Source organism: Trifolium pratense, linkage group LG3 (assembly GCF_020283565.1).
Source record: "Trifolium pratense cultivar HEN17-A07 linkage group LG3, ARS_RC_1.1, whole genome shotgun sequence".
NCBI classification, from domain to species: domain Eukaryota; kingdom Viridiplantae; phylum Streptophyta; class Magnoliopsida; order Fabales; family Fabaceae; genus Trifolium; species Trifolium pratense.
In genome coordinates this window covers 6,657,004-6,682,223 of record NC_060061.1, presented here as the reverse complement: position 1 = coordinate 6,682,223, position 25,220 = coordinate 6,657,004, and the positions used below count along the sequence as shown (strand labels likewise).

The following is a 25,220-nucleotide window of genomic DNA, read 5'->3' as shown; positions in this document are numbered from 1 at the left end:
ACAATAATATGGAAGAATAGAGAAGAAGAAGAGAAAGGAATAGACTTATAGACTTATTCACAAGTGTGTATTTACATGGAAATAAGAGTGTCATTTATAGGACACACTAGGGGACAAGAAAACCTACCCCATAATGGGCATTCATTACATATTATTCATAACATAAAAATTATATTATTAAATGTTGAATTTTTTATATTATGATACCTTAACATGTGCCATAATATGCACATATTAACAAAACCCTATTTTAAAATGGGATCTAAACATTGAATATTGTCGATTGTATTTTATCATTATAATTGATGCCAAATATAATTTTGGTTTCACATTCTTGAGAAGAGTAGACGTTTTTTTTTTCAACAGAAAGTTGAGTTTATTAGGAGGAAAACTAATAGGGTAAGTCACATTAGCAAGAGTTATCACACCTTTATCTTCCTTCTTTTTTTTTAAGAGGGATGATATTTAAATGACTAGTTTTAACAACTTTTGGGACAATTTGGTTGTTGTCAATTTTTATTGGCAAAAAAATGGAGAGAGAAAAAGGAAAAGAGAGAATAAAAATATACTATGAGTAAGAGAGAGAAAGTTGTCAAATTGTTAAAATAATTTTTTGTTTTTCTAATAAGTTTTTAATGATTTTGACCCATAATATTTTTGACTTAGAGAGAAATATGACATGAAAAGTCCATTATTATTACATATGAAACATCAACATCTATCAGCAACAAACGTAGTCTACCATTGTAGGCCACATATGATATAACTTTGTAATAATGTAAAACAAAAAGAAAACAAATAAAAAGTATACACTATATATGATCTTTAAGTATAACAAAAAATTGGGTCAACAAAATAATAATGTATTTGGTCTAAAATTTGTACCAAATATATCAATTTTTATTGATTCAATTTTTTCTTATAGTTAGAGCCGAAGATAATAGTATATAGATAGTAGTATATCTTAATAATATTATTAGGTATACTATAAACATTCATAATTCCTTCATCCGATTAATGCTCCATTCACATCTCCATATTCTTTTCAAATATTTTCATAGTAGAAGCAGGCAAACCCACAAACACATTTATACTTCTTGTATTTTCACCATGTGGTAAGAACAAAATAACTTCCTTTTGTGGCAAAGTAACAGGACAAAAACTCGTAGGTTTCCCCCAACCAAAATCAGCTTCATGAAAAGACAACCTAGTCCATGTTGTAATCAAAAGTGTTGATGTTAAAGAAGGCTTACTTCTCTTAACTTCAAAGTAATCAATAGCAGATCTCATGTAACTATCAGTCACCATCTCAATTGCTCTTTTAATCACTTCCACACTAAATGATAATGGATTCTTCAATAATTCACCTGCTTTACACATAGCATTTGACAAAATAATTGCATTACCAAAATACCCTTTTGGTACTTGTGGAACAAATTTCGATCTTCCATCAACAGCAAAAAGTAGTTTCATTTCTTGATTTGGATGCACATTTAAAGTTTTAGTTCTAGCTCTCCAAACAAAGGCTGAAAGTGCTTCAAAAGTTGAGCACTTATTCACAATACCATCTTTTGTGGCCTTTTTCTTCAGAAGTTCAAGTTTGCTTTCATTGAAATTGAAGGACTTGTAGACCATTTCTTCTTCCTCTTGAATTAATTTGTTTGTGTTTGATAAATCTTCAATTTCAGCAAATTCATGGTGTGGGAAGTTTATTTGTGGAGGATTACGTGATTTGAGTATTGTTCTGTCTAGAAATGGTGGGATTTTTAAGTCTAGTCCTCTTGCTATGTCACTCCAAGAGTTAACAAATTGCATAGCACTTATACCATCATTCATACAATGATTCACATTTACCCCCAAAACAAATCCTCCACATTTGAACTTTGTCACCTGAAAAAGAAGGTTTAGCTCAAACTTAAATACATGACATTGTTACATAACTTAACCTATGTTTGGTATTATGAGTATGTCAGAACCACGGTGATTTACCGTGATTTTTTAAAAGCTACACTTTGTAGTTTCTGAAAATTGTGATAAATCACTATAACTCTGACATATCCATCTTAATATCAAACATATATGTAATTATCTTTGTCTGAGTAAGCGGTTGAACATAACATTTGAAGAAATTTGAAAAAAATGTACATGATTAAAACACTCACTACTATCGTAACATACTAATTAATAAGTAACATTAGTCTTAAAAAAACTTATGAAACATTTTTTATATATAAGTGAAAATTACATGTATCCTCCTAAATATACTTAAATGGCATATCATATATACCCTTTGAATTTGAGTTTTGGAGCCAAAAGTTGACATTAAATAGTAAGTAAAGAAAATTCTAACATTGGTTGAAGTGTAATGATGTCCTGTCAAATAATATTTTATTTTTAAAGTAAATTGGCTTGGTTCATATATGACGGTGGCTCACAAGAAAAGTGAAATTTGTGTCACAAAAGAAAGTAACCGACTCAATTATGTATTATTTCGGCCGAGTTACATAAATTTTGGATATTAAATGTCCTTATTTTGAACACATGACAGTTTTTTAAATAAGGTCAATTTTTACTTTTCCAAGTACTACGTGCCTGTTTGGTTAGGCGTTTGCAACACATGGACGTGAGTTTGCAAGCCTTCACCGTGATTTCTTAGTTTTGCAACATGTTTGGTTCACTTTTCCCAAATCGATTCTGTCTTCCAAACTCAATTCTATGAGAAGCTCCAATTTATAGCTTCTGCGTTGAGCCCAAAATCAATTCTTCTTTACTGTTAGTTGGTAGTTAATATACTCATTTTTCTTCCATTTTTGCCCTCACCTCCATCTCTCTGATTTCCCTTAGATCTATCTCGTTTTACTCTCCAATTTTCTACAAACTGCTTTCTGATTCACATCACCCATATTCACCACTTCAACCAGCTACAAATTTCTCTTTGCCTTTGAAACCCATATCTGATTTTTTTTTTTTTCCTTTGAAAGCTTGAGGCCATTAACAGGTATTGAGTGATGGAGAAAAAAAATAAAAAGAGAGGAGAGGAAAAGTGAGAAAAACGCTTATCTTCAAGCTTCAACCAAAACAACAATCAATTTGTTTTTACGGTGGTCGGTGCGGTGCTCAATAGTTTCTATACTATAAGAATCCTATTTTTTGGTACAAATAAATTACTCTTTCTTCCGTCATAAAAAGGACAATGACTCGGTGAATATTTTTATAATATGTGACAATTAAAAAAATTACTCATGTATCTAAAAATGAGGAAGGAATATTTTAAAGCAATTAAAAGGAGGTATATTTCAAAAAAAAAAAGTTTCATATTAAAAACCCATTTTGGTAATTAGCCACTCCAAAAGCAATTTTGATTTAAACTATCCAAACAATATAAATTGGTGAGAATCACTTATACAAATGTATCCAAACATAAATCAATTCTGTTCAACTCACTTTTAACCAAAATCAATTCTCTTAAACTCAATTCTCCCAAACTCAGTTATCTTCGCCACCAAACCAAACACACACTACAACTTTCTTATATTGTATTTGATGAAAATAATTTGCATATGTTTAAAAAACTTACACCTTAGTCCCTATTTATTTTTCAAAATTTGCAGATGGATCCATATAATTTTCCAAAATTGCAAACAAGACCCTATTAATTTTCAAATTGGTCCCTGCAATTTTTTTAAATTGCAAATTAGTTACTATTTTTCATATTTTTGAAATTGGTCCTTCAACTTTTTGAAATTTTAAATTTTACTCAAATTTTTAAAATTATCATTTATATAACCTTTTCTTGTATATTTATATTTCTATCTCAAAACTTCTAAATTTTTTATAAAATAGCCCAAAAAATTCAACAGAAACATTTGAATTATAATTTCACTAGAATTTCTAATTACCCTTGTCCTGTCCAAATATACATTTAGAGAACCTTTTATAAAGAGGAGTGTGTGTGTGTGTTATTTAAGCATACTTTTCATGAGAAATAATCCAAAACATGAGCTTAATTATAAATTAATGCAGAAACAATTTCATGACAGGTACCTGAATAAGAAGAGGAGGTATCTCAAGTAAGTTCTTTGCAGTAGGAACATCATAAACAAGTTTTCTAAGAATTTCAATATTGTTAGGCTTTGTCATATCACCCAAATCCTCCATCATGCAATTTGCTTCAGCCTCAACAAACACAACACCTTCTTCAGTACAATCTATTATCAACTTTCCTTCTGAGCTTATTGTCAACCTTCCAGCCATAGGATAGTAGTGAACAAGAATCTTTGACAAGGAATCCTTAATGACTTTTGCAACATCCTCATTCCCTTTTGAAGATGACTTGTAACAGTAAATTGTACGAACTGGATATGCTATGTTTTGATCAAGGTTTGAAAGAAAGTATAGTCCCTTCTTTGTTGGCTCTGCAGGAAGAACAAGAGTTGGTTCTCCTAACTTTATATTCATTTTGTTTGCCATTAGATAAAATAACCTGTTGACAATTAAAAAATATATAGTGAAATTAGTACCAACATGTTACAAAAGAGTCTTTATGTATATGACAATGCATGCAAGGAAATAACATACCAATATGAAACTAATAAGTTGTTAAGGAAATTTCAATGCAGAAAACTTAAGCAGACAGAAAGTTATTATATAAGAACTGAGATTGGTGCATGTTTCTCGATTCTTTCAATCAAGTTATATAGGAAGAGCCTAGCTAAAAAAATTGGTGACAGCATGACAATAACACAGTTGGGAAGTTATATGATATGACAACCCAATTTAGTCTGTCCAATAAATGTGTTTTCTGCTATATATATATTTCATTGTTTCATTTATTCTATTTGCAATCAATTGTCAGACTCTATGATATATTGTTGAAATTTGGGTAATTTAAGTTAAAGAATAGGAGAAAATAATAAAGAACAATAGAATATTATTGATAATGATGTCAATAACCCTAATTACAATATTTACATTATTTACATTAATCAAACAGTATGATACTACCTTGATATTTATAACCAAGTGAATAAATTTAAATCTAAACTAAATCCCTTTATTATAGGGCTAAGAATAAACAAACCAAATCGAGATATTTTCTCAACAAATAATATTATAATATTTTCTATTCTAACATATATATTTCACAGTGAGTATGACAGAATCACCGTAATCTCCTGTAATTTTGAACAAGTTATAAAGTGTAGCGAGTATATTCATCATACCTACTATGATTGGGTCAACGAGATTCTGACATGCCTACCATCATATCAAATATACTAGATTTTCACCAAAAATTTCAAGGTAGCGAGTATATTCATCATGAATTATTGAAATGGATTTCAACTATATTGAAGTCTAAAAAATAAGTCTATAATAAAATATATCTCAAATTTAACTAGGTTTTAAATTTTTTGATAGATCAGACTTAAATCTAGCTTGGCTTAGCCTATTCTCATCCTATACAGAAGGAGTACCGAATATTTACGTTTCTAACGTACCTATCCTTATGTGATATCAATCATATCGATTGTTCATAAATTCTTGCAATGGTTTAATGAAAGTTGAATTGTTTGTCAACAATGTAAGGTGGTGTTCTTCAACATAGTGCCATGTGTATAATGCAACAAATGATGTGTTGTTGGTGGTTTGGATAGCACACAGTATGGGGACTTATATGAATTATGATGGTTCTGATCTTGTTGCCTCTAGTAACATGTTTGGAAAGTCCTTTCCCCTTTGTTTTGATTAAATAAAAGGTAAAAATTACAGGTAATGGATACGTTTTCATCAATTTCTTTTGTTTAAAATAAAATGTTTTACTTCTTAAAAAATACATTGCTTTAATTAGTCATATTGTTGTGCTATGAGGGGGAGTTTTATTGAGTTGAGACGGTCAGGCGGCGAGTCACATAGAGCAGTGTGGCTTACGATTACGACGGTACAAGTGTAGGATGAAGAAAGCTTCCGTTTGAGGGGGAGCATATCCCAGAGTGGATGGACTCACACTTAAGGGGGAGATTGTTGTGGCAAGTGTGAGTGGTTAAGTCCACATTGCTTAGAAAAGTGGAGGTTGAACATTTTATAAGTGAGAGGACCCATAAACCTAACACCTTAAGGTTTTTGGTAAGTGTATGATGTCAAACTCACTTGTAGAGTTGTTCTTAAGCCCAATGTGGATGATCCCTTTGACTGCCCCCTCGTGATGACCCAACACACACTCGATATATCCCAATACATCTTCTCAAGTGTGAGACTCTTCACATTTGATCCAACACCACAAATCTCTTCCCTTCCTCCATCAAGTCGAATTCAAATCAGCCTTAGATACAACTGTTGGACTATAAAGGAAAGTCCATTGAATTAGATCGGCACATTAGGCTATGGGCAACCACTCAAGTGAATATTGGACACCACGTATTCACCAACAAACTTAAAGATATTGAGTATATGAGTTCACTCACTTATTTGTTTTTTTTTTGGTACATCACTTATTTGTTTTTTAACCTCAACTAATTGGAAACAGATTTCCTGCTGTTTGGTTTCACACAGTTTTCACGCTGTTTTAAATTACAGCCGTCCGATCTAAACTGTGTGATCAAGATTGATTTAAGTGATTTTATAACTGCGTTGATCTGGATCGTCCGATCAACAATCAACGGCCAGAATCAAAACTGCGTGAAAAATTACTGCAGCAAATCTGCATCCCAACTATTTCATCTAATATAAAATTTTAACTCACACTTAATATATCTCGACCAAGAGCGGACCTACACTTGGCCGAGGGTGTGCAGCTGCACCCTCTGAGTTTTTAAAACTATGCCCATAATTCTCTAGAAAATTGCACCGTGCAACCCTTGAATTTTTAATGTTGCATCCACCCGGTTCTTACTGCACCTACAGCTAAACGACCACGTGTTTCGTATACTTTAAAAGCCATATTCTTAGTAAACTTTCTATACTTTGATTTTGCTTGTTGACATTTTATTTAAGAGGAGTGCTAGCAACACACTCTTTAACAAACACACTCTAACACACTCTCTTCTATTGGTTAAAATTTATATGGGTCCCATAAAAGTTATATGAGTCCACATTTTTTTATGGGACCCATGTGAATTTCAACCAATAAAAGAGAGTGTGTTGGAGTGTGTTTGTTAAAAGAGTGTGTTGCTAGCATTATTCTTTATTTAATTTAAATTCTTTCATTTCACGTACACTTTGTGTAATTTTTTTTATTATTTTAATGTTATGTGACCATATTTTATTTATTTCTATTCAAATTAATTGATATTGATTTCTTTTACTCATTATTTTTTGAAAAAATTCAAAAGTATTCATATGTATAATTATGAAAATATTACAATGATAGATCATAGAACCTATCCTCGTTAGTTATAAATTCTCAAAATTTTATCACTAGATTAAACTGATGGCCAGATAGTTACTTAGTAATTTAAACAATAAATACATCTAGAAAATTATAACTTTTTCTTTATAAAAAGAAAAATCAAAATATTCAAAAAAATCTCTTATAATTTGGATTAAACTTGAGTAAAAAAGAATTTGGGGCCTTCAACGACCGACTCAACTAAAAAATACTTAAAATTCAATTGTCATATATTATATATTTATAGCTAAATTAAACTATTTCGAGGCCTTTTTTTGCTTCAAAATTTTGAGGTTAAAATCTTTGTGTGGCGTTAAGGTTTACATCCCTGAATCATGGTCTGGCCACTAATCTCAACAAATAAAATTCAATATGAATTCCCGAACTTTCAACTCTATACAAAACTCTAGGACTACAAGCCTTTCGGAATTTAAAATGATTCCATGAGTTATCTTAACATGTTTACTACTCCAATATTAAATATAAACGAAATTTAGTTATCTTATATGTGTTTCAACTAAAAATATTAACTATCATAAATTTGTAAAATTGAAAAAGAAGAAGATATCATTACACTTATTGAGATTCATGCACTAAAAATAAAGAAAACGTGTAAACTGGAAATAGGAAACATGTTGATCAATCAAGTAGATATGAAAATCTTTATCTGCGTTGTTTGGCCCTTAGACCGACCCTGTATTGTAACGTAAAAGTTTGCATCCCCTGAATCAGGGTCTGGATCCATCACTGATCTCAACCGATAAAATTCAATGAATTCCCGAAATTTCATTAATGTTCCGCTTATATATGGCATCTTTTGTAGTTCCGTTTTTCCGACCTCTATTCATCTTGTGCAGAATAATATTATATTTGCCTTTAAAAAAAGTAAAATGAAAATCTGTAGTAATGGTAATACCCGCCAATCAACTTGTTGGTGAAAGGATAAGATTTAAAGAATAAAATACAAGTAAAATTTTGTAAAAAAAAAATAAAAAATACAAGTAAAATACCCCTAGAAAGGAAGAAAATAAATTCAAAGATTTTCTATTGAAGATACTCCCGTATTTGAAATACCACATGACACAATGAACGGTCCAAAGCTCCACTAGTAAAGCAAGAGTGTTAGACTTTGAGTCGGTTTTAACTTTAAAAAAAAGTGTTTTTTTCTTTTTCTTTTTTTTTTTATAAAAATTATGATAATTTAATTAAAAATAATAAATCGTTATTTTAAATTCATCTTTTTATGAATTAAAAGGGTGATTTGACATTCAATAAGTTAAATATCCATATTAGAAATTTTTAATTGATAAAAATCACTATTTTTTTAGGGTTAAATATGTTTTTGCTCCCTATAGTTTCCCAGAACTTTCATTTTAGTTCCTGAAGTTTGTTTTCACACTTTTTAGTCCCTGAAGTTTCATCAGTCAATGTTTTTAGTCCCTACTTTTCATTCAACTCGTGCGTACCAATCCTTCAGAAATGTAGGGACTAAAAACATTGTCTTATGAAACTTCAGGGACTAAAAAGTGTGAAAACAAACTTCATGGACAGGACGGCCTACAGGGGCTTATGGCCTAGACTACATAGGTTCAGGCCAAGTCAGCCTATTTCTTTAAATAGAGAAGGACAAGACTTTTTTATAAGCCTATTTAGTTAAAAAGGTCAGGTCGCAGGCCACTAAAAAAGCCTTTGAAGCCTACTAGGCCGGCCTATTTAACTTAATATGAATAATATTTTTACTATGATTATTATTTATATATTAAAATTTGTACTTTTATTAAATTATAAATCTATTAACTTTTTGAGTAGTTTAAGTTTATTAATCTACATTAGTTTTAATATATATAAATGTATTATTATAAACTAGAATTGAAATATGATGACATATATAGTTAAATTCTCTAAAATATCATGCTAAATATTAAAAAGAACATTGATTTATCTGTTCATAAGTATATTTAAAAATAAATATAATTATTTATTTAAATATGTTCATATGAAATAAGCTTTTAAACAGGCTAACAGGCCACATCAGACTTTCAAAAGGACGGACTCACGCCTAAAAATTAAGCTTATGGTAGGCCACATGTCAGGCTCAGACATTCGATTTTTTGACAGGCTAGGCTCAGGCTTGCCAAAACCTAGCTCGACCTAGCCTATTCTCATCTCTAACTGCAGATCCTATTTATCAACCAATTTGGCATGCTACAGATCAGCTGCAATGGCAGAAATCTCACAACGAATGGTGGAAATGTAATGTTGACGCGAGTCTTTCACATAATTCAAGCGTTGCGGGCTAGGTAGGGTTGGTGTATGCGAAATTCCGATGGTTTTTTTGTTGCTGCGGGCACAAACAAATGTATGCATAAACTTACCATTGCGGAGAGCAAAATTATGACTATTTTGGAGGCTATGTGGGAAGCCATATCTAAAGGATGATCTAATATTTTTTGTGAAAGTGACTCCAAAGTCGTAGTGAACACCATACAAGCTAATCCTCAAAGAATATCGGAATTGAGTTCTATTATTTCTTTGATTAAAGTATTGTTACAATGTAATACGAACTTGAGGTTATGATTGTGTGTGAATTTCTATTTGCCCCTCCCTTTTTTACTTTAAGAAAATTGTATAACCTATATTATTCCCGCTCATTCCCGTAAAGGGGAACGAAGACATTTTCAAAAAAAGCTTCTATTCTTCTTCTCGCTGAGAAAAAAAAAATGCACATACGCCGTCTCAGGCTCGACGACGACGACGAAGAAGACGCCGCCGCCGCCGAATCAGTTCAACCGCAGCCACAACCTCAAACAGCCACACATCAAACTGAAAACAACTCCAATTTTCCCTCACCAGCCGTCGAAATCTCCGATGATGACTTCATCGACATCTCTGATGACCTGGTTACTCCTCCGCCTATTCCCGAACCTCAGGCCTCCGATTGTCCAGTCAACGATTTTCTTCGCGGCCTTGGATTTGGCTTGAAGAGAGACTCGCTTGCTACTTGTCTTCGCGAACTAGGGGATTCGGTGAATGGCTTCCAAGGGTTTGATGTTGCTACAAAAGCCAAACTCTGTTTCGAGCAGTTTCTATTTTCCGATCTCAATTTCTGTGGCTCCGGTGTTCTTCCTCCCAATGTCGAGTCTATGCATCTCGATGTTCTCCCTGGTCCCTACGTTTTGCAGGTATTGATTTCGTTCCGTTCAACGATTAAGTTAATTAGTTATATTCTTCACCTTATTGTTACAATTATTATTGTTTTCTGCACTTCATTATCACATTTTTGTTGAATTGCACTCCACAAGTTAGTACTAATGTGGAAGGGGGTTTTATTTTATTTTTTGCTCAAGTAGCCTACTAGCTAGGCTCACACAATTGAGCTACACTTACTGGAATGTAATTGGAATGGAATTTATTGTTTCACCCTATGCATTTTGGTAATAAAAAAACATTTAACTTAATTTGAATTTGAGCATTACTTTAATCCTTTTAGATGTTCTCCCTGGTCCCTACGTTTTGCAGGTATTGATTTCGTCCCGTTCAACGATTAAGTTAATTAGTTATATTTTTTCATTTTATTATTATGATTTAATAATTTAATTTGAATTTGATCATTACTTTTAATCCTTTTATCAGTCCATGAGATATCGGTTCAGTGTTAAGAGCTTGAATGAAGTTCAAATTGTGTTTTGGGACAATTGCAAAATGGTCATCAGTGCCACTTTAATTAATGATAATTAATTGTTTATCATACTATGTAGCATCATAATTAGGTTGATGGGATAAAAATTATGCTCATATGTGATTGACATTGGGCTAAGTAATTTTTGCTTAGATGGTTGATGATATGTATTTTCCGTGTGTCATTTATCCATCAATCTTGTTTGTGGAACCTGAAGATTTTATACCCGAATGCATTGGCAGGTTGATGAAATTCTCAATATCACTTGTCCTCTACGAAGCAGATATCAAGAAGCTCCTCCAGGGCTTAAAAGGTGCTTGAAGTTGTCAATGACTGATGGTATTCAAAGAGTCTTTGGAATGGAGTACAGGCCTATTAAAGCTCTTGACGTCTGTGCGTCTTCTGGTTTAAAGGTTTCTTCAAAGCCATAACTCATCCTTTCTTTTCATCTGAATACAAATACATGCCAATAATGCTTTTATTTGGCCTGAAGGAATAAGTTATTTTCTACATTTAAACTTGCTCTTATTGGATTATTTCTTGCATGGTTTATTATAGTTAGATTAGATAATTTTGTAACAGTACTGATTTGGATGTATTACTTTTGGTGGATTTAAATAATAGATCTGGGTATATGGTATCAGCTCAAACGCTCAATCAAATAAGTAACAGTCCATTCTTAGTTTTAGTTTTCTAGGGGTCGTCTCTTTGCTTATCATTTTCATCTGCTATTGATGCATGCATATTTGCTTTTCTCCCTGAGTAAGGGTGAACTTGAGGGATCTATTGGTACTTGTAGGTCGCAATCTCAAATGTACAAGTGCGCCGTGGACTTTTGATGCTGGTTCCTGAAACCATTGAAGTATTGGGGGGATTAGTTGAGCGGCTGGATGCAGCTCGAAAGAGGCTGGTTGATGAACTTAATAAGCCAGCAAGGGGAAACAGGTACAAGTTAAATTATTCCAATAGGATTATTCAGACTGATATGAACAATGGAAATTTATATTTTACAGGGATGCTAAATTGGTGCAAACTTTCTTGTTGTTTCTATGTTTGTTGCTGGTTTCTACACTATTATAATATGTTATTTTACTGTATATAGGTAAAACTTGATGTGTTAATCTTTGTCATCGTCATGCAGAACCAGAAATGGAGTGCTTCCTCCGTTAGCTACCCGAGCGACTCTTGCTGCATGGCCTTCAAGTACTGATACCGTCCAGGCAAACAACCAAGGTAAGTCCTTATTTTCTAGATTAGAGTACAAAAATGCGTGTGAGCGAGGGTGTACATACCTATGATGTAACCGGTCTCAGTCTTAGTATTCTTGACTCTGATCTCATCTTCTCCTTATGTATGTGTTTTACACCAGGTACCGGCCACAACATTCCTGACACTGGTAATAACTTAACAACTGAATATACTTCGCGCATGGGCGCACACAATGCTACTTCCAATTCAATACCCCGCATGGTTCCAAACGTGGAGCGAACGAATATTGACATGCGGCGCCAGCAGGGTGCCAGTGTAACAACTGAATATACTTCGCGCATGGGTGCACAAAATGCTACTTCCAATTCAATACCCCACATGGTTTCAAACGAGGAGCCAATAAATATTGATACGCAATACCAGCGGGGTGCCAGTATAACAACTGAATATAATTCGCGCATGGGTTCACATAATGATACTTCTAATTCAATACCTCACATGGTTTCAAACGTGGAGCGAATGAATATTGATATGCAGCGCCAGCAGGGTGCCAGAATGACAACTGAAGATGCTTCACCTATGGATGAACAAATTGCTACTTCGAATTCAATACCTCACATGGTTTCAAATGTGGAGCCAATGAATATTGATATGCAGTGGGGTACCATTCCTGTGTCCCATAATAGTTCAACTGGTAACCGGACTTCTTCAATAGCTGAGGAGATGCATATAGACACTGCTAATATTACCAGGGAAAACTCTGTTTGCAACCGGTCTTCTCATATGAACTCAAATGTTGCAACGACCCATGAAGACACCATTCATGTAACAGGAGAAAGTTCTGTGACTATTGACTGCTCTCCTGTTTCTGAAAAAGTTGAGACAGAGAGGGACAGAGTTCCTGTAGTCACAGATAATACTCCTCTGAATGGATCTTCCTCCTCCACTGTTTTTAACAATGAAGATATCCTGATGGATGATGCCAATGACAATCCGCTCATACTGTCTGGAGACCGAGAAGTTCCTTTCACATACCTAGCTAGTTTGTCAGCCAAGTGGGCTGCAATGAAGGAGACAGATCCTCTGGTTCGGGGTAAAATTAAGGTAAGGAGTTTAAACTGTCCAATGTTCTTTCTTTGGGTAGTGATTTTTTCGTTTTTAGCTCGTGCATATTTTAGTACCAGTATTCAAAGAGTGTTTAGCCAATATGAGTTGTTAGAATAGCTACCTACCAACATGTTTTACGACGATGCTATGTTGTTAAAAGTTCAAACATGTTATACTCTGCTGTTGTCAAAAGTTCTTTGAGTTGAATCCACATGTCTTGTTCTCACCTCTAGGTATAAAGCTTCATATTTGTGAGATTTGAATATCAGGCATTAATTGCTATTCTATGGTGATATTGGTTCGTGGATGATATTTTCTTTTGAGCACGCCGTAGTTGATGCTTATTTTCTGCAATCTCTATTTTTCTATACTATAAATCCATTATTTTTTTTGTAGTGCTTTCTAACCGGTGTAAAAGGATTCCAGTTTAAGAAAAGAACAACCTACGAGCTTCAGGCATATGTAGATGACGGCAGTCTTATTTCCGAAATCCTTATTGATCATGATGTGAGTTTGTTCTAAAATTTAAGCTTTTAGTGTGTGAGCTTTATCGTTTTTCCGTACTAAGTTGATCATTCATAAAATATTTTAGGTTGTACAGAAAGGAATTGGTTATTCTCCTGTCGAGGTCACTGCGGCTCTTTCTTCTTCTGACATGAATATAGCCCAGAACATGAAGGAGACTATGCGCAAATTCCAAGCTTTCTTAGCAAACTTTGAGGTAATATAAATCTTTCTTTGTATCAGTTGTCAGCTAGCAGCAAATTAATAGTTGTTTCTTCATTCTGTTAATTCACTTTTTTTTTTTTTTTTTTTATCTCTAGGGAGTAATACTTGTGGAATTAAATAGAAAATATTCCCTTCCACTTGCTCTAGACATGAGTCAAGGCTGTCCTAAATCTGATGCGTGGTCCCTTCTGAGAAGGTTGAAGTCTCATCACCCTGCACAAGCTCAAAAACATTTCCCTTCAGACACAATTGTTTTATCCCCATAATTATTTGAATGGCTAACGTTTCCTAATTTGGTTGGGAGAGAGTTAGGCTCAAAATGTTACCATCAAACGCAATGTGAATGGCAACATGCCATAGCAGCCCTTACATATTTAAGATGACGATAAACTGTTCTTCACACTTCACCAAAATTCTTGATTCCTAAAGTTCTAGCAGAATTAAGATGGACTTATAGAAATGTGGCTGTATGAGATGAAATGATGCTGCAATCTGGCCTGATGTGAAGGTTCCAAGTTGACCTGTGGATTGAAGGAAGGCATTTACATTCGAGGTCCAGAGAAAAGTTGATCAAAATGTGGTGTCCAACTTCATCAAAATACGGTATGGCCGTCCCATTAACCTCAGGTTGCCCTGTATATCATGTTGCCGTTGGGGTGGTGCACTTAGTTAATGTATGTACAAATGTTTTAGTAATTTAACTTGAAATGTAAATTTTTGTCAGTAATTTTAGCTTTGTTGCTTTTTAGCTCATTAGTTTTGTATGGTTTACTACGTTTTTCCCAAATGTTTTAAAAACTGACCAGAGATCAAATCCATGAGAGCTCTTGGTCATAGGCTATTGACCCCCCAAAAAAGACTGAAGGAGGGGGGGTACAAGGGTATCTTTCACTTTATTTTAGAACAACTCGAATGGAGATATCATTTAAAGGAAACTCAAGTTTCTTTCACTTGGATTATAAGATAATTGGTATTGCAATTTCAATTTGTAATTGTGCTCCTGAAAAGATGAAATATTTTCATTTACTAAACTATAGGACACGTTTCTTTTACATGGATTATAAGACACTCATGCTTTACATTACAAGTTTTTTTGGGGTGGGGTAATAGTGTCATCAGATATTATTTCAATATTTACAAAGCATGACCTAGATTTCAAAGACATACAATTGGACGTTAGTTGGGCTTGAGCTTTGGGATTTCTAACTGACTCAGGATACACATATTTCTTTAAGCCTGGTAGATTAATTAGCTTCTTGCTAATTGTTTCCCTCTCTGAAGACCCTGATAGTAGCAGCCAACGGTTTAAAAACTCCAATACTTCAGGGCAGAACACCTTCCAATAGAAGGTAGTCCTAATCCATGCTGGTTCTGTCAAGTAAGAGTCTCCACGACAAGCGCTATTCACAATTTCTTTGGCAGCTTCTGTGACTGATCTTATGGGCACCACACTAACTTGAACCTGCCAAAAAAACAATAAAACTCATACACTAAGAAAAACTTAAAGTTTCCCTTGAAAATTAAAGCTAGCTTAAGCTTACATCTCTCATTTCTTGGTCAAGAACCATTTGGCCTTCCTTAGATAGGAACTTCCCTTGGGTCATTTCTGATTCAATCAACCCTGGTGTAACTATAGTTATTCCTACGTCCTTTCCCAATTCAGTTCTTAGACTCTCATACAAGCTAATCACTGCTGCTTTGCTTGCCTGTAGATTTTGAAAACTATAAATTGGTTACTGGTTGGTTATTGACATTGCAAAGAAAGATATACATCACAATAGAAGCTTAGCTTGTTGGTGAGATTTTGTGTATTACATTGTAGAACATCATTCTTGGAGCAGGCAACCATCCAGCTGAGGAAGCTATGGCTATGATCTTGCCTTTGGATTTTTTGAGACGGGGGATTGAAAAATATGTGCCGTATGCAGAACCCCAGAAGTTAATGTCCTGTTAATTTGTCAGGTGAAAAATTATTTGCAATTAAAAAAGTTATTCATAGAAATCCATTTGATTCGTTACCATAGCGGGTGCAAAATTAGTTATATCAGTAATGTCTTCAAATAAGCTGAGAGGAACTATTCCTGCATTGTTCACCAAATGATCCACTAGAAAGAAATGTGACAATATACAAAGTGATTATTAATCATTTGCATTCCCATAAACTTTGAAAAATTAAAAAAGTATATTATTTTGAAATAACTCACATTGTCCAAAATGGTTGAATTGAATGTGAAGTCAACAAAACGTTTACAGTCTTGGACACATGAAACATCTGCTGGGATGGTGATGACTTCAGGAGACCCAAAGGACTTGGCTTTGGTAGCAACCTCCTTTAGTCGATTCTCTCTTCTGGCAACAAGAGCTAGGCGTGCTCCTCTCTTACCATACTCATATGCCAGATGCTTAATTTGCAAAACAAATCAAAAAGGAAAACAAAGAGAAACCAAATTCCACTTAGTTATATATTATTAACAACAAAGTTCAAATTTTAAATTGTTTAACTTTTGGCATGTGGGTATGTAAGAACCTCGCCTATGCCAGAGGAGGCCCCAGTGATGAGTACTACTTTTCCTGCTACGTTCTCACTAAACATTGATCTTATGAAGAAGTAAACAATCTTGAATAATAGATAAGGTGGTAAAATACAGAGCAGGAAAATTAGGCATAGAGGGGGAACTATAAGGTCCAAGATTCCATGAAAGAAAACCATGGTTGTTCTTGTTTGAGTTAAGCCAGTGCCTTTTGTTGGAGAAAAGAAAACGTGAGACAGATTTAGAGAGACAGAAAATTGCGTCATTGTCAATTGTACGAAAACAAGAAGTAGTCAAAGATATGCAATGTTGGCATTCTGCATGCAGAGGACGCAACACGTAACACTTTTAGAGCTGTACACGTACAATGGTGCTGCTGAGTTGTGTTCAAGTTGAAAAACTTTGAATAGAATTAGTTTTCGGAACTCTTTCATAGAGAAAATCCTAGGGTCGAGTAAAATAATAATAAACGGCAAAATTTCTAAATGTATTCTACATTGGAAAACCCCAAATGTGTATTTTGGGGTAAAACTTTCCCACACACTTAAGAGCAAAGTAAAAGAAAGAATAGATGGGTAAAAAGAAAGAGTAAGTAGAAAATATTAGGATGAGTATAATGGATAAATCAAAATAATTGTCCATAACTAAATATCATAACCGAATATTAAAACTAAATATTATAATCGGTTTAGTTTTCACAAAACTGATTATGTTTATAACCAATTTTATAACTGGTTTTTGCTTTTAAAAATTGGTTTTTGATTTAATAACTAGTTTTTTTTTTTTTCAAAACCGGTTTTTTAGTAAAAAAATTCAGTTTTCAAAATGTCAGTTTTCAAATTTCAAAGTTTTTTTCAGGAAAAAAAGTATCCGATCTTTTTTCGGGAAAAAATTTCTGATATTTTTTCGGAAAAAAAGTTTCTGTTTCTTCCGAAAAAAAGTTTTTGACCTTTTTCGGAAAAAAGTTTGCGATTCTTTTCAGAGATAAAGTTCCCGATTATTTCTGGGAATAAAGTTTCGATTTTAGATAAAAAAACAATTCCGGAGTTTTTTTCGGAAAAAAAGTTTCCGATCTTTTTTCGAAGAAAAAATATCTGATATTTTATTTGGAAAAAAAGTTCCTGATTTTTTTTTGGGGAAAAGTTTCTATTTCAGATAAAAAATAATTCCGGAGTTTTTTTCGGGAAAAAATCTGAGATTTTATTCAAAAAATAGTTTCGATTTAAGATAAAAAACAATTCCGGGTTATTTCGAAAAAAAAGTTTCCGATATTTTTTCGGGATAAATAATGTGAAATTTTATTCAGAAAAAAAAGTTCCCGATTTTTTTTGAAAAAAGTTTTGATTTCAGATAAAAATAATTCCGAGTTTTTACTGGAATAAATTTTTTCGATATTTTTATGGGAAAATGAGCCACCTAAAAAATATGAATGAAGATATAAGGCCTCGATAGAAATATGTAACCCTGCTTAACCAAAAAAAAAAAAAAAAAGAAATATGTAACCCTGCATGCCAGATCGTTAATTTATTTTCTGAACGGTGAAGTCACACAATGAGAAAGATTAACGAACAAGGGTTAAGGTTAGGGAAGGTAGGAATAATGGTTAGGGAAGGCAGATACTAATCATCAAATCAATAGAAACGATAATGTTCAAAATTTAAAAATTTAAAATAATATTATCACGGTATTAAGTTAAATAGACCAAATTGTATATTTATTTTTTTTACAACCAAATTGTATATTTTTTAAACATAAAGGAAAGGGAAATGTAATATGACCATTTTTCAAAAATGAGGAGTGTAATTTACTCAAATTTACATTTACTTTTGACCAATATATATGTTTCTCTTTTGAGCCATAAAATTTGAGCTTAGAGTTCTCGCGAGCATAGCTCAGTTGGTAGGACATCGTATTATATATGCAAGAGTTGAAGTTTATTTTTCAGACACTCCACTTATTCACCTTTAAGGTAAAAAAAAATTAGACACTACTCACTAGATTAAAGGGGAATAGGATTTTCTTTTCATTTCATTTCTTATTAAATTTTTATTTGTTTTAATAATAAATATCAAAATTTAAATATTTTATAACACGTGGCATGCCATATAATTAATTGAGTACACACATTATCCCGGTGGCATTTTATATGCAATTCTGTTTGTCCCGTTAGCGGAAACTTCACGGTGAGAATGGGAGCTTCTATGATACATATGAAAAATTTCAATGTACCGGTACATTAGATCGGTTAATTAATAAATTAACGATTATTTTATAAATTAAAAAACTATTTGTCGATCATGGTATTTTAGAGATGATAATTCCATAAGAAAGAACACAAGTTCAATGTTTTATAAGCATTATAATAACTTTTTTACATTTTTTCATTAAAAAATTCAAAAATAACTATTATGAGTGATAAAAAATTCAAAAAATATAAAATTTTATTTTTTCTCAATTTTGATAAATAGTTGAGACTAAAAATATTAAAAATATAATAATTTTTTTAGGGGGACTAATCATAAAATGTCGCATAAATGTAAGGACTAAGAATATATTTAACTCTTTAAAATATATGTATCATGGTTGAGTCCATTTCTTTTCAATTGAAATGACTCATTCTGTCTTGACCTCAGGAGATCGAATTTGAAGATGGATAAAATAACATTTTATTCTTCCTTAAGCACTTGATTATTCTTCAATATATGAAGATTTCCATTTTTAGAAGATTTTGGCAAAAGCCCAAAGACATGTTGTTGAGCCCAGTCTACCAATTCAGGATAAAACATCTTAAAAGGAAACATCACTTTGACCCATGAAGGATTTGTCACATACATATTTCCCCTGCATGCACTTTTCACTATCTCTTTGGCACATTCAAATGTTGACCCCATTGGAATTATTCTCAGACTAGCCTGCAATGAAGAATTAGAATTAGAATACACATCATTGAATATTGATTAAGGTTTAAATTAAAGGAGGTGCTTCATTTAATATTAAGCATGAGACTAATTGACCAACCTCATATTCATAAGCCCTCAATGCCATTTTGGTTTTGAGAAAACCAGGCGTGACAATTGTTATGCCAATACACCAACCAAGCTCCAGTCTTAGAGTCTCAAAGAAGCTTATCACTGCTGCCTTACTTGCCTGATACCATTAAATAAATAAGTCACATTATGAAAACTTAATTGAATTTCCGTGAATTTAGCATAATTGGTAGGGACATCACATTTTATATGTAAGAGTTGGGGTCTGAACACTCTACTTATATGAAAATTAAATTAATGGCATGCAATATCTCTACAATTCTGAAATGAATCAGTATAATTTCTAATTTTACATTATAGAAACTTAATCTTGGAAGTGGGAACCATCCAGTATACGAAGCAATCACTATGATCCTGCCTTTGCTGTTTTTGAGATGTGGGATTGCTTGTAGAGTGCCATGAATTGCTCCCCAGAAATTTGTATCCTGTGAATAAACATAGAAGCTACCTTAATTTGAAACCAATTTTGAGATACTAATTATTAAGGCTACAATTCTGATTTACTTCAGAAAAGCATATTCATATATATCTTAAAAATGTTCGGAAACAAAATACAGGTTCATGAGAATCAATATCATTGACAGCTACCAATTGATGTACAGTTATGCAGATACATGACCGAAATTTCACCCAATAAATTTTGTGGATTCTTTACCTAAAAAATCATCTAATGAGTTTTTCAAACACTTCAAAAATTTAAAAATAGCTAACCATAATTGAAGTGTATTTAGTAACATCAGAACAATCCTCTATCAATCTTGGGTCCCCACCAACTCCAGCATTATTTACTAGATGATTCACTGCATCAGAAACTCAAAGGTTGTCAAGAAATTTTTTCTAGGAAATTAATAAAAAATTTCACTAACTAGCATCTACTTACTCTACTTACTGTTAGACAATATATAATGGGTTTTTGGTTATAACCGAACATTAAACTTAAGGCTATGCTACGGTAGACCACCTTTACAAGTGGTTCACCGTGGACAAGTGATCTACCGAATATGAATTTTACGAAATTAACTGTTGGATTGAAAGTTTATATCGTATAGATCATCCATAAATTTTTTAAATTTTTTTGAAAATCATTTGATATGTTATTGAGACCCATCAAGATTTACGTTATTTAATAATCCGTTAATCCTGTTGTGTCTCAATAACATATCAAATGAATTTCAATTTTTCTAAATTTTTCTATGGATGATTTATATGATATAAACTTTGAATCCAACAGCGAATTTTGTAAAATTCGTATTCGTTATAATATTATTCATGACTGGTCCACCATGGACCATTGATAAAGTGGTTCATATTATAATTTACCTTAAACTTAATGGTAATTTAGTCCATTGATATTTAAATATTATATTGGTAGGATAAAATTTTGTATTCAATACATATATTTTCTATTGTTAACACTTACATTGTCCAAAGTAGTTAATTGTTTCATCAACAAACTGCTTACTGTCTTGGACCTTGGAAACATCTGCACCAATGATGATAACATCAGGGGAACCAAGAGATGTTGCCATATCAGCCACTTCTACAAGATTCTCCTTTTTTATGTCAACAAGGGACAACCTTGCTCCTTGCCTAGCATACTCATAAGCTAATTGCTTTTCAAATAAATAAATTACACAGTAACAAGAGTTTTATTAGCAACATTACTAATACTAGTATTAACTGCACACAAAAAAAAAACTAGCATTAATTAGAATTATAATAGAGTACTTGTGTCCCATAAGTCCTAGCTCAACTAGTAAAAATGTCTAAATTGTTAGGTCGGACGTCGTGATCCGGGTTCGAACCCATGATCTCACAATTATATGTGAGTTTAATTTCAGTGGATTACCACTTCATCTAAGACCAAAAAAAAAAAAAAAAAAGAATAGAGTACTTGGAAGTTATACCTCACCAAGTCCTGAGGCTGCACCAGTGATTAGCACTACTTTCCCCGCCATATTTTCTTTGTAGAACAAGCTTTTTACATAAATAAATAATTTGAAGAAAAGATAAGGTAGCATGTAAATGGGGAGCAGAACAAGTGACAATGGGGGCAATACTATATTCAGTATGTTGTTAATTGTACTCATTGTTATTGAACTATAAGATTAAAATCACAACTTGGCAACAAGCTAGAGTAGTAGAAATTGTGTCTTCAAACTTTTGGAAATACATAGATTATTATATACCCACCCTTAATTTATGGTGATGTGAGCCATACTGGCCAATTTTATTGAGCGTTATTGGTTGGTGTGTTGGAGGTTAGCATATATTATATGATAATGTGCATTCATCATTTCATTTTTATCTCTATTAAATATGGATATGGATAAACAAGTTAGTGGGTGGTGGCATTCAAATATACGAAATCTGGATTTAGAAATTAACTTCTATCCCATCATGATGACACGTTTAATTAGTGGAATGGACCAAGAACAAATTTGAGCATAGTTATTGCCATTGCCTTCACATAAACTTCAAATATAATAAATCGCCTAATAAGAAAAATTTAAAATTCAACGGATAAAATGTTTCTAGTGTAAAATATTTTTCGAATTTTTTTGCGTGGAAAAAAAATCAGTTAGACCCCACATTTCTTTTATACCCTAAACTCTAATTTTTGCCATTAAATTTGGAACACAAAATTTCAATTTTTAAAAACCGAAATATTTAAACGATGGAAAAAAAATCGGTTCGTAAAAACCGACATACTTTGAGGGCAAAAACGTTAGTTTTGTATTTTAAACCACAATTCTCATATGAATGGCCCAAATATGAGTCTTGACAATTCTGGCCTTTTCCATTTTTTTGACAATTCTATCTTAAAAATGTATCTGAAAAATTTGGTAGCATTCAGATAAAACTTCAATTTATTTTAATTTTTTTGTGAAAAAAAGACATTTTGATCAATCTCCTTTGATGCAGCTAGAGTTTCTTAAACATTGAAATTGACATGTTGTTGCTCTCTTATTATAAGAGACCAGATTTTCCAATTTAAAATTCCAAGATGGTCAAACAAAATCTAAAATATAAATTAATGAAGTTTCTTACTTTTATTTGATTTTGCCAAAAGACAATTTACATGATTCAGTTCATTTCTTTTCAATTGATAAAACTCATTCAGTCTTAACTTGAGGAGATTGAATTGAAGATGGATAAAACAAGTTCTTGATCCCAGTAGCATCCAAAATCTTTTTACTAGGTGCTTCTCTAGCTGGAGTATTATTCTTTGATCCACTCAAATACAACATTCTGAAACTCCATTCCACCAATTCTGGACACAGCACTTTCACAATATATGTCATTCTAAACCAAGCTGGTACAGTTAAGTACCTATCTCCTCTCAATGTTGCATTCACTATTGATTTTGCACATCCACTCACTGATCCCACTGGCATTGCACTCACTTCAACCTACACATTAATTTGTCACCATATTATATATTTAATTATTAAGGTACTAGCAAAATTTATGGTTAATTACTTACATCTCTCATATCTTGGTCCACACCCATTTTGGCATCTGGTCCTAATAAGAATTTGCCTTTGGTCAATTCAGATTCTATGTAACCAGGTGTAACAATTGTTATGCCTATGTTTGATCCAACTTCAACCCTCAATGTTTCATAAAGACTTACTAATGCTGCTTTACTTGCCTGCAGGGTAAAGTGTTGTATTAGTGTTTAATTTAATAATATCTGAGAATTAAATGAACATATGAATATACTACTACGTGGAATCTATCAGAAAATGAGTTCTGATAATCCAGAGTTCGACAAATCAAAAATTGTTTGTTTCCACCAGAAGTCGAATTTGATTCGACTTAAGAAGCTCATTAACCACAATTTCTTGGTTAATTAATTGGAAAGAGAGATAAATTACACTTACATTATAGATACCCGTTCTAGCTGCAGGCATCCAAGAATCAGCAGATGAAAGGACTACAATTTTGCCTCTGCTGTTTTTGAGGTGTGGTAAAGCAAAACGTGTTGTGTAAACTGATCCCCAAAAGTTTGTGTCCTAACAAAACATATTTGCAACAATTAGCAGATTGTTATTCTACTAAACAACCAAATTAGTCCTATATATGATTATATCAGGTAAATTATTAATTACCATGACAGGTCTCAAATTGGTGATATCAGTTACTTCTTCAAACATCACGGCAGCACCGATTGCAGCATTGTTTACCAAATGATCCACTGCAATGGCAGCATCACAGACAATTAACACACACCAATATATATATATATATATATATATATATATATATATATATATATATATATATATATATTCATTCTTAATGTTCATTGAATAATTAATATGATTAAGGGTTTCATCAATCAATCGTCTACAATCATCAACTTTAGAAACATCAGCACGCATTATAATAACATCAGGAGAACCATAACCACGAGCTCTATCAGCAACTTCACGCAATGCAGTCTCTCTTCTAGCAGAAAGTGCTAATCTAGCACCTCTCTTAGCATACTCATAAGCCAAATGCTACAAAATACAATGTTAATTAATTAATTAATTAATTAGTGTTACTTACTTACTTACATTACAAGTAAATATTATGAATTAATTTTGAGTACCTCTCCAATGCCAGAGGAAGCACCAGTAATGTGAACAACTTTACCAGCAACATTTTCAGTGAAAAATGTGTATATAGTAGAAAGGAAGAACTTGAAAGTCCAATAGGGTGGTAAGAAAAGGAGTAAGGAAAAGAAGGTGAATGGTGGAGCTAATATGTTGAGGAACTTATGAATAAGGTCCATGATCACTAAATTAAGAGAAAGGAATATTGCAGAGTGTGGCAATAAGTATAACTAAGATATGCTTAATTTAAGGATGGAATTAATATTTTTGGTATTTATAGTTATAGAGTGGTAAGAAGAGAAGCATGCAGGTAAAGATTAGGTGGCAGCACCGAATGGCAAGTGTAGGACATGTGTCTTTGAGAGAGAGATCAGACAGAGTGAAAACAATATGGATCGGTGTGTTACATGCGGTTAATTTGTTTCTAGAGATGTTCCAGATGCTAACAAGCCTACCCAAAATCACATAAATGTGATAGTAAGGATTTCTCTTTTAACTTAATCAGATCAGATGTTTTGGAGTCGAATTTAATCGTAAGACTGCAAATAGTCCTAATGCGACTTGATGTAATTGAGTTAATCTGATTCATCCGATCTGATAATCAATGGCTGAGATTGACTATTGCGTGCACCTGTTACAGCAGGGAATCTGGATCCCATAATATGGGATTACGATTTTTTGCTGTAGTCAGAGCACACAGTTACACAATGTAGCAGATCTCAACCATCCATTTTAAACCGGTCAGTTCAAATTGCATCTTAATAAAATTAGAACAAAACAATCTCAACCATTAGTTTTAGATCGGATGGTCCCCGATTAAAAACAGCTTGAAAACTGTGTGGTACATTACTGCATCAAATTTGTTAGCCTAATACGGATCAGAATTTACTGCATTACAAAAACACACAGTTTTACACTATTTTTTATCTC

The 25,220-nt window shown here is 32.8% G+C and overlaps 5 protein-coding genes across 6 annotated transcripts; 1 reads left to right on the top strand and 4 right to left on the bottom strand.

The window, feature by feature from the left end:
• Nucleotides 1–615: 615 nt before the first annotated feature.
• LOC123916003 (omega-hydroxypalmitate O-feruloyl transferase-like) lies at nt 616–4,836 on the bottom strand. The gene is made up of 3 exons (XM_045967320.1): nt 4,579–4,836; nt 4,045–4,483; nt 616–1,890 (listed from the first exon to the last, which is right to left on the bottom strand). The coding sequence occupies exons 2-3, from the start codon at nt 4,468–4,470 to the stop codon at nt 1,027–1,029; spliced, it is 1,290 nt and encodes a 429-aa protein (XP_045823276.1). The 5' UTR covers nt 4,471–4,483; nt 4,579–4,836; the 3' UTR covers nt 616–1,026.
• A 4,985-nt stretch (nt 4,837–9,821) lies between these two features.
• Nucleotides 9,822–15,166, top strand: LOC123916002 (recQ-mediated genome instability protein 1). Its single transcript, XM_045967319.1, has 8 exons — nt 9,822–10,566; nt 11,306–11,476; nt 11,863–12,008; nt 12,205–12,296; nt 12,433–13,376; nt 13,776–13,886; nt 13,972–14,100; nt 14,204–15,166. Exons 1-8 carry the CDS (start codon nt 10,105–10,107, stop codon nt 14,372–14,374), a joined length of 2,226 nt encoding a protein of 741 aa, XP_045823275.1. The 5' UTR covers nt 9,822–10,104; the 3' UTR covers nt 14,375–15,166.
• A 23-nt stretch (nt 15,167–15,189) lies between these two features.
• Nucleotides 15,190–16,818, bottom strand: LOC123914520 (11-beta-hydroxysteroid dehydrogenase A-like). Its single transcript, XM_045965722.1, is given in 7 exon segments — nt 15,190–15,570; nt 15,650–15,814; nt 15,924–16,055; nt 16,128–16,213; nt 16,313–16,334; nt 16,337–16,510; nt 16,636–16,818. Coding segments are annotated over 7 exon segments (1,143 nt in total).
• A 2,296-nt stretch (nt 16,819–19,114) lies between these two features.
• On the bottom strand, nt 19,115–21,882 carry LOC123916000 (11-beta-hydroxysteroid dehydrogenase-like 4A). 2 transcript variants are annotated; one of them, XM_045967318.1, is made up of 6 exons: nt 21,594–21,882; nt 21,107–21,299; nt 20,398–20,486; nt 19,980–20,111; nt 19,658–19,786; nt 19,115–19,551 (listed from the first exon to the last, which is right to left on the bottom strand). In XM_045967318.1, the coding sequence occupies exons 1-6, from the start codon at nt 21,774–21,776 to the stop codon at nt 19,306–19,308; spliced, it is 972 nt and encodes a 323-aa protein (XP_045823274.1). In that variant the 5' UTR covers nt 21,777–21,882; the 3' UTR covers nt 19,115–19,305. The 2 variants fall into 2 exon arrangements, with proteins under 2 accessions (XP_045823274.1, XP_045823273.1); XM_045967317.1 differs by having other exon boundaries at nt 19,131–19,551; nt 20,398–20,498; nt 21,594–21,862.
• Nucleotides 21,883–22,802: 920 nt separating this feature from the next.
• LOC123915999 (11-beta-hydroxysteroid dehydrogenase A-like) lies at nt 22,803–24,503 on the bottom strand. Its single transcript, XM_045967316.1, has 6 exons — nt 24,287–24,503; nt 24,002–24,194; nt 23,802–23,887; nt 23,574–23,705; nt 23,174–23,341; nt 22,803–23,099 (listed from the first exon to the last, which is right to left on the bottom strand). The coding sequence occupies exons 1-6, from the start codon at nt 24,467–24,469 to the stop codon at nt 22,803–22,805; spliced, it is 1,059 nt and encodes a 352-aa protein (XP_045823272.1). The 5' UTR covers nt 24,470–24,503.
• Nucleotides 24,504–25,220: the final 717 nt, after the last annotated feature.

Bases quoted from the DNA above. Each gene is read 5' to 3' on its own strand.
- LOC123916003 (XM_045967320.1), bottom strand. From the start codon at position 4,470: ATGGCAAACAAAATGAATATAAAGTTAGGAGAACCAACTCTTGTTCTT. The intron at 1,891-4,044 runs GTACCTGTCATG...CTTCTTTTTCAG, and splicing joins TACCTCCTCTTCTTATTCAG to GTGACAAAGTTCAAATGTGG.
- LOC123916002 (XM_045967319.1), top strand. From the start codon at position 10,105: ATGCACATACGCCGTCTCAGGCTCGACGACGACGACGAAGAAGACGCC. The intron at 12,297-12,432 runs GTAAGTCCTTAT...GTTTTACACCAG, and splicing joins CGTCCAGGCAAACAACCAAG to GTACCGGCCACAACATTCCT. The intron at 13,887-13,971 runs GTGAGTTTGTTC...AAAATATTTTAG, and splicing joins AAATCCTTATTGATCATGAT to GTTGTACAGAAAGGAATTGG.
- LOC123916000 (XM_045967317.1), bottom strand. From the start codon at position 21,776: ATGAGTACAATTAACAACATACTGAATATAGTATTGCCCCCATTGTCA. The intron at 20,499-21,106 runs GTAAGTGTTAAC...ACAACCTTTGAG, and splicing joins AATTAACTACTTTGGACAAT to TTTCTGATGCAGTGAATCAT. The intron at 20,112-20,397 runs GTTAGCTATTTT...GTTTATTCACAG, and splicing joins CTAAATACACTTCAATTATG to GATACAAATTTCTGGGGAGC.
- LOC123915999 (XM_045967316.1), bottom strand. From the start codon at position 24,469: ATGGACCTTATTCATAAGTTCCTCAACATATTAGCTCCACCATTCACC. The intron at 23,342-23,573 runs GTAAGTGTAATT...TTTACCCTGCAG, and splicing joins CTAGAACGGGTATCTATAAT to GCAAGTAAAGCAGCATTAGT. The intron at 23,100-23,173 runs GTAAGTAATTAA...ATTAATGTGTAG, and splicing joins TGGACCAAGATATGAGAGAT to GTTGAAGTGAGTGCAATGCC.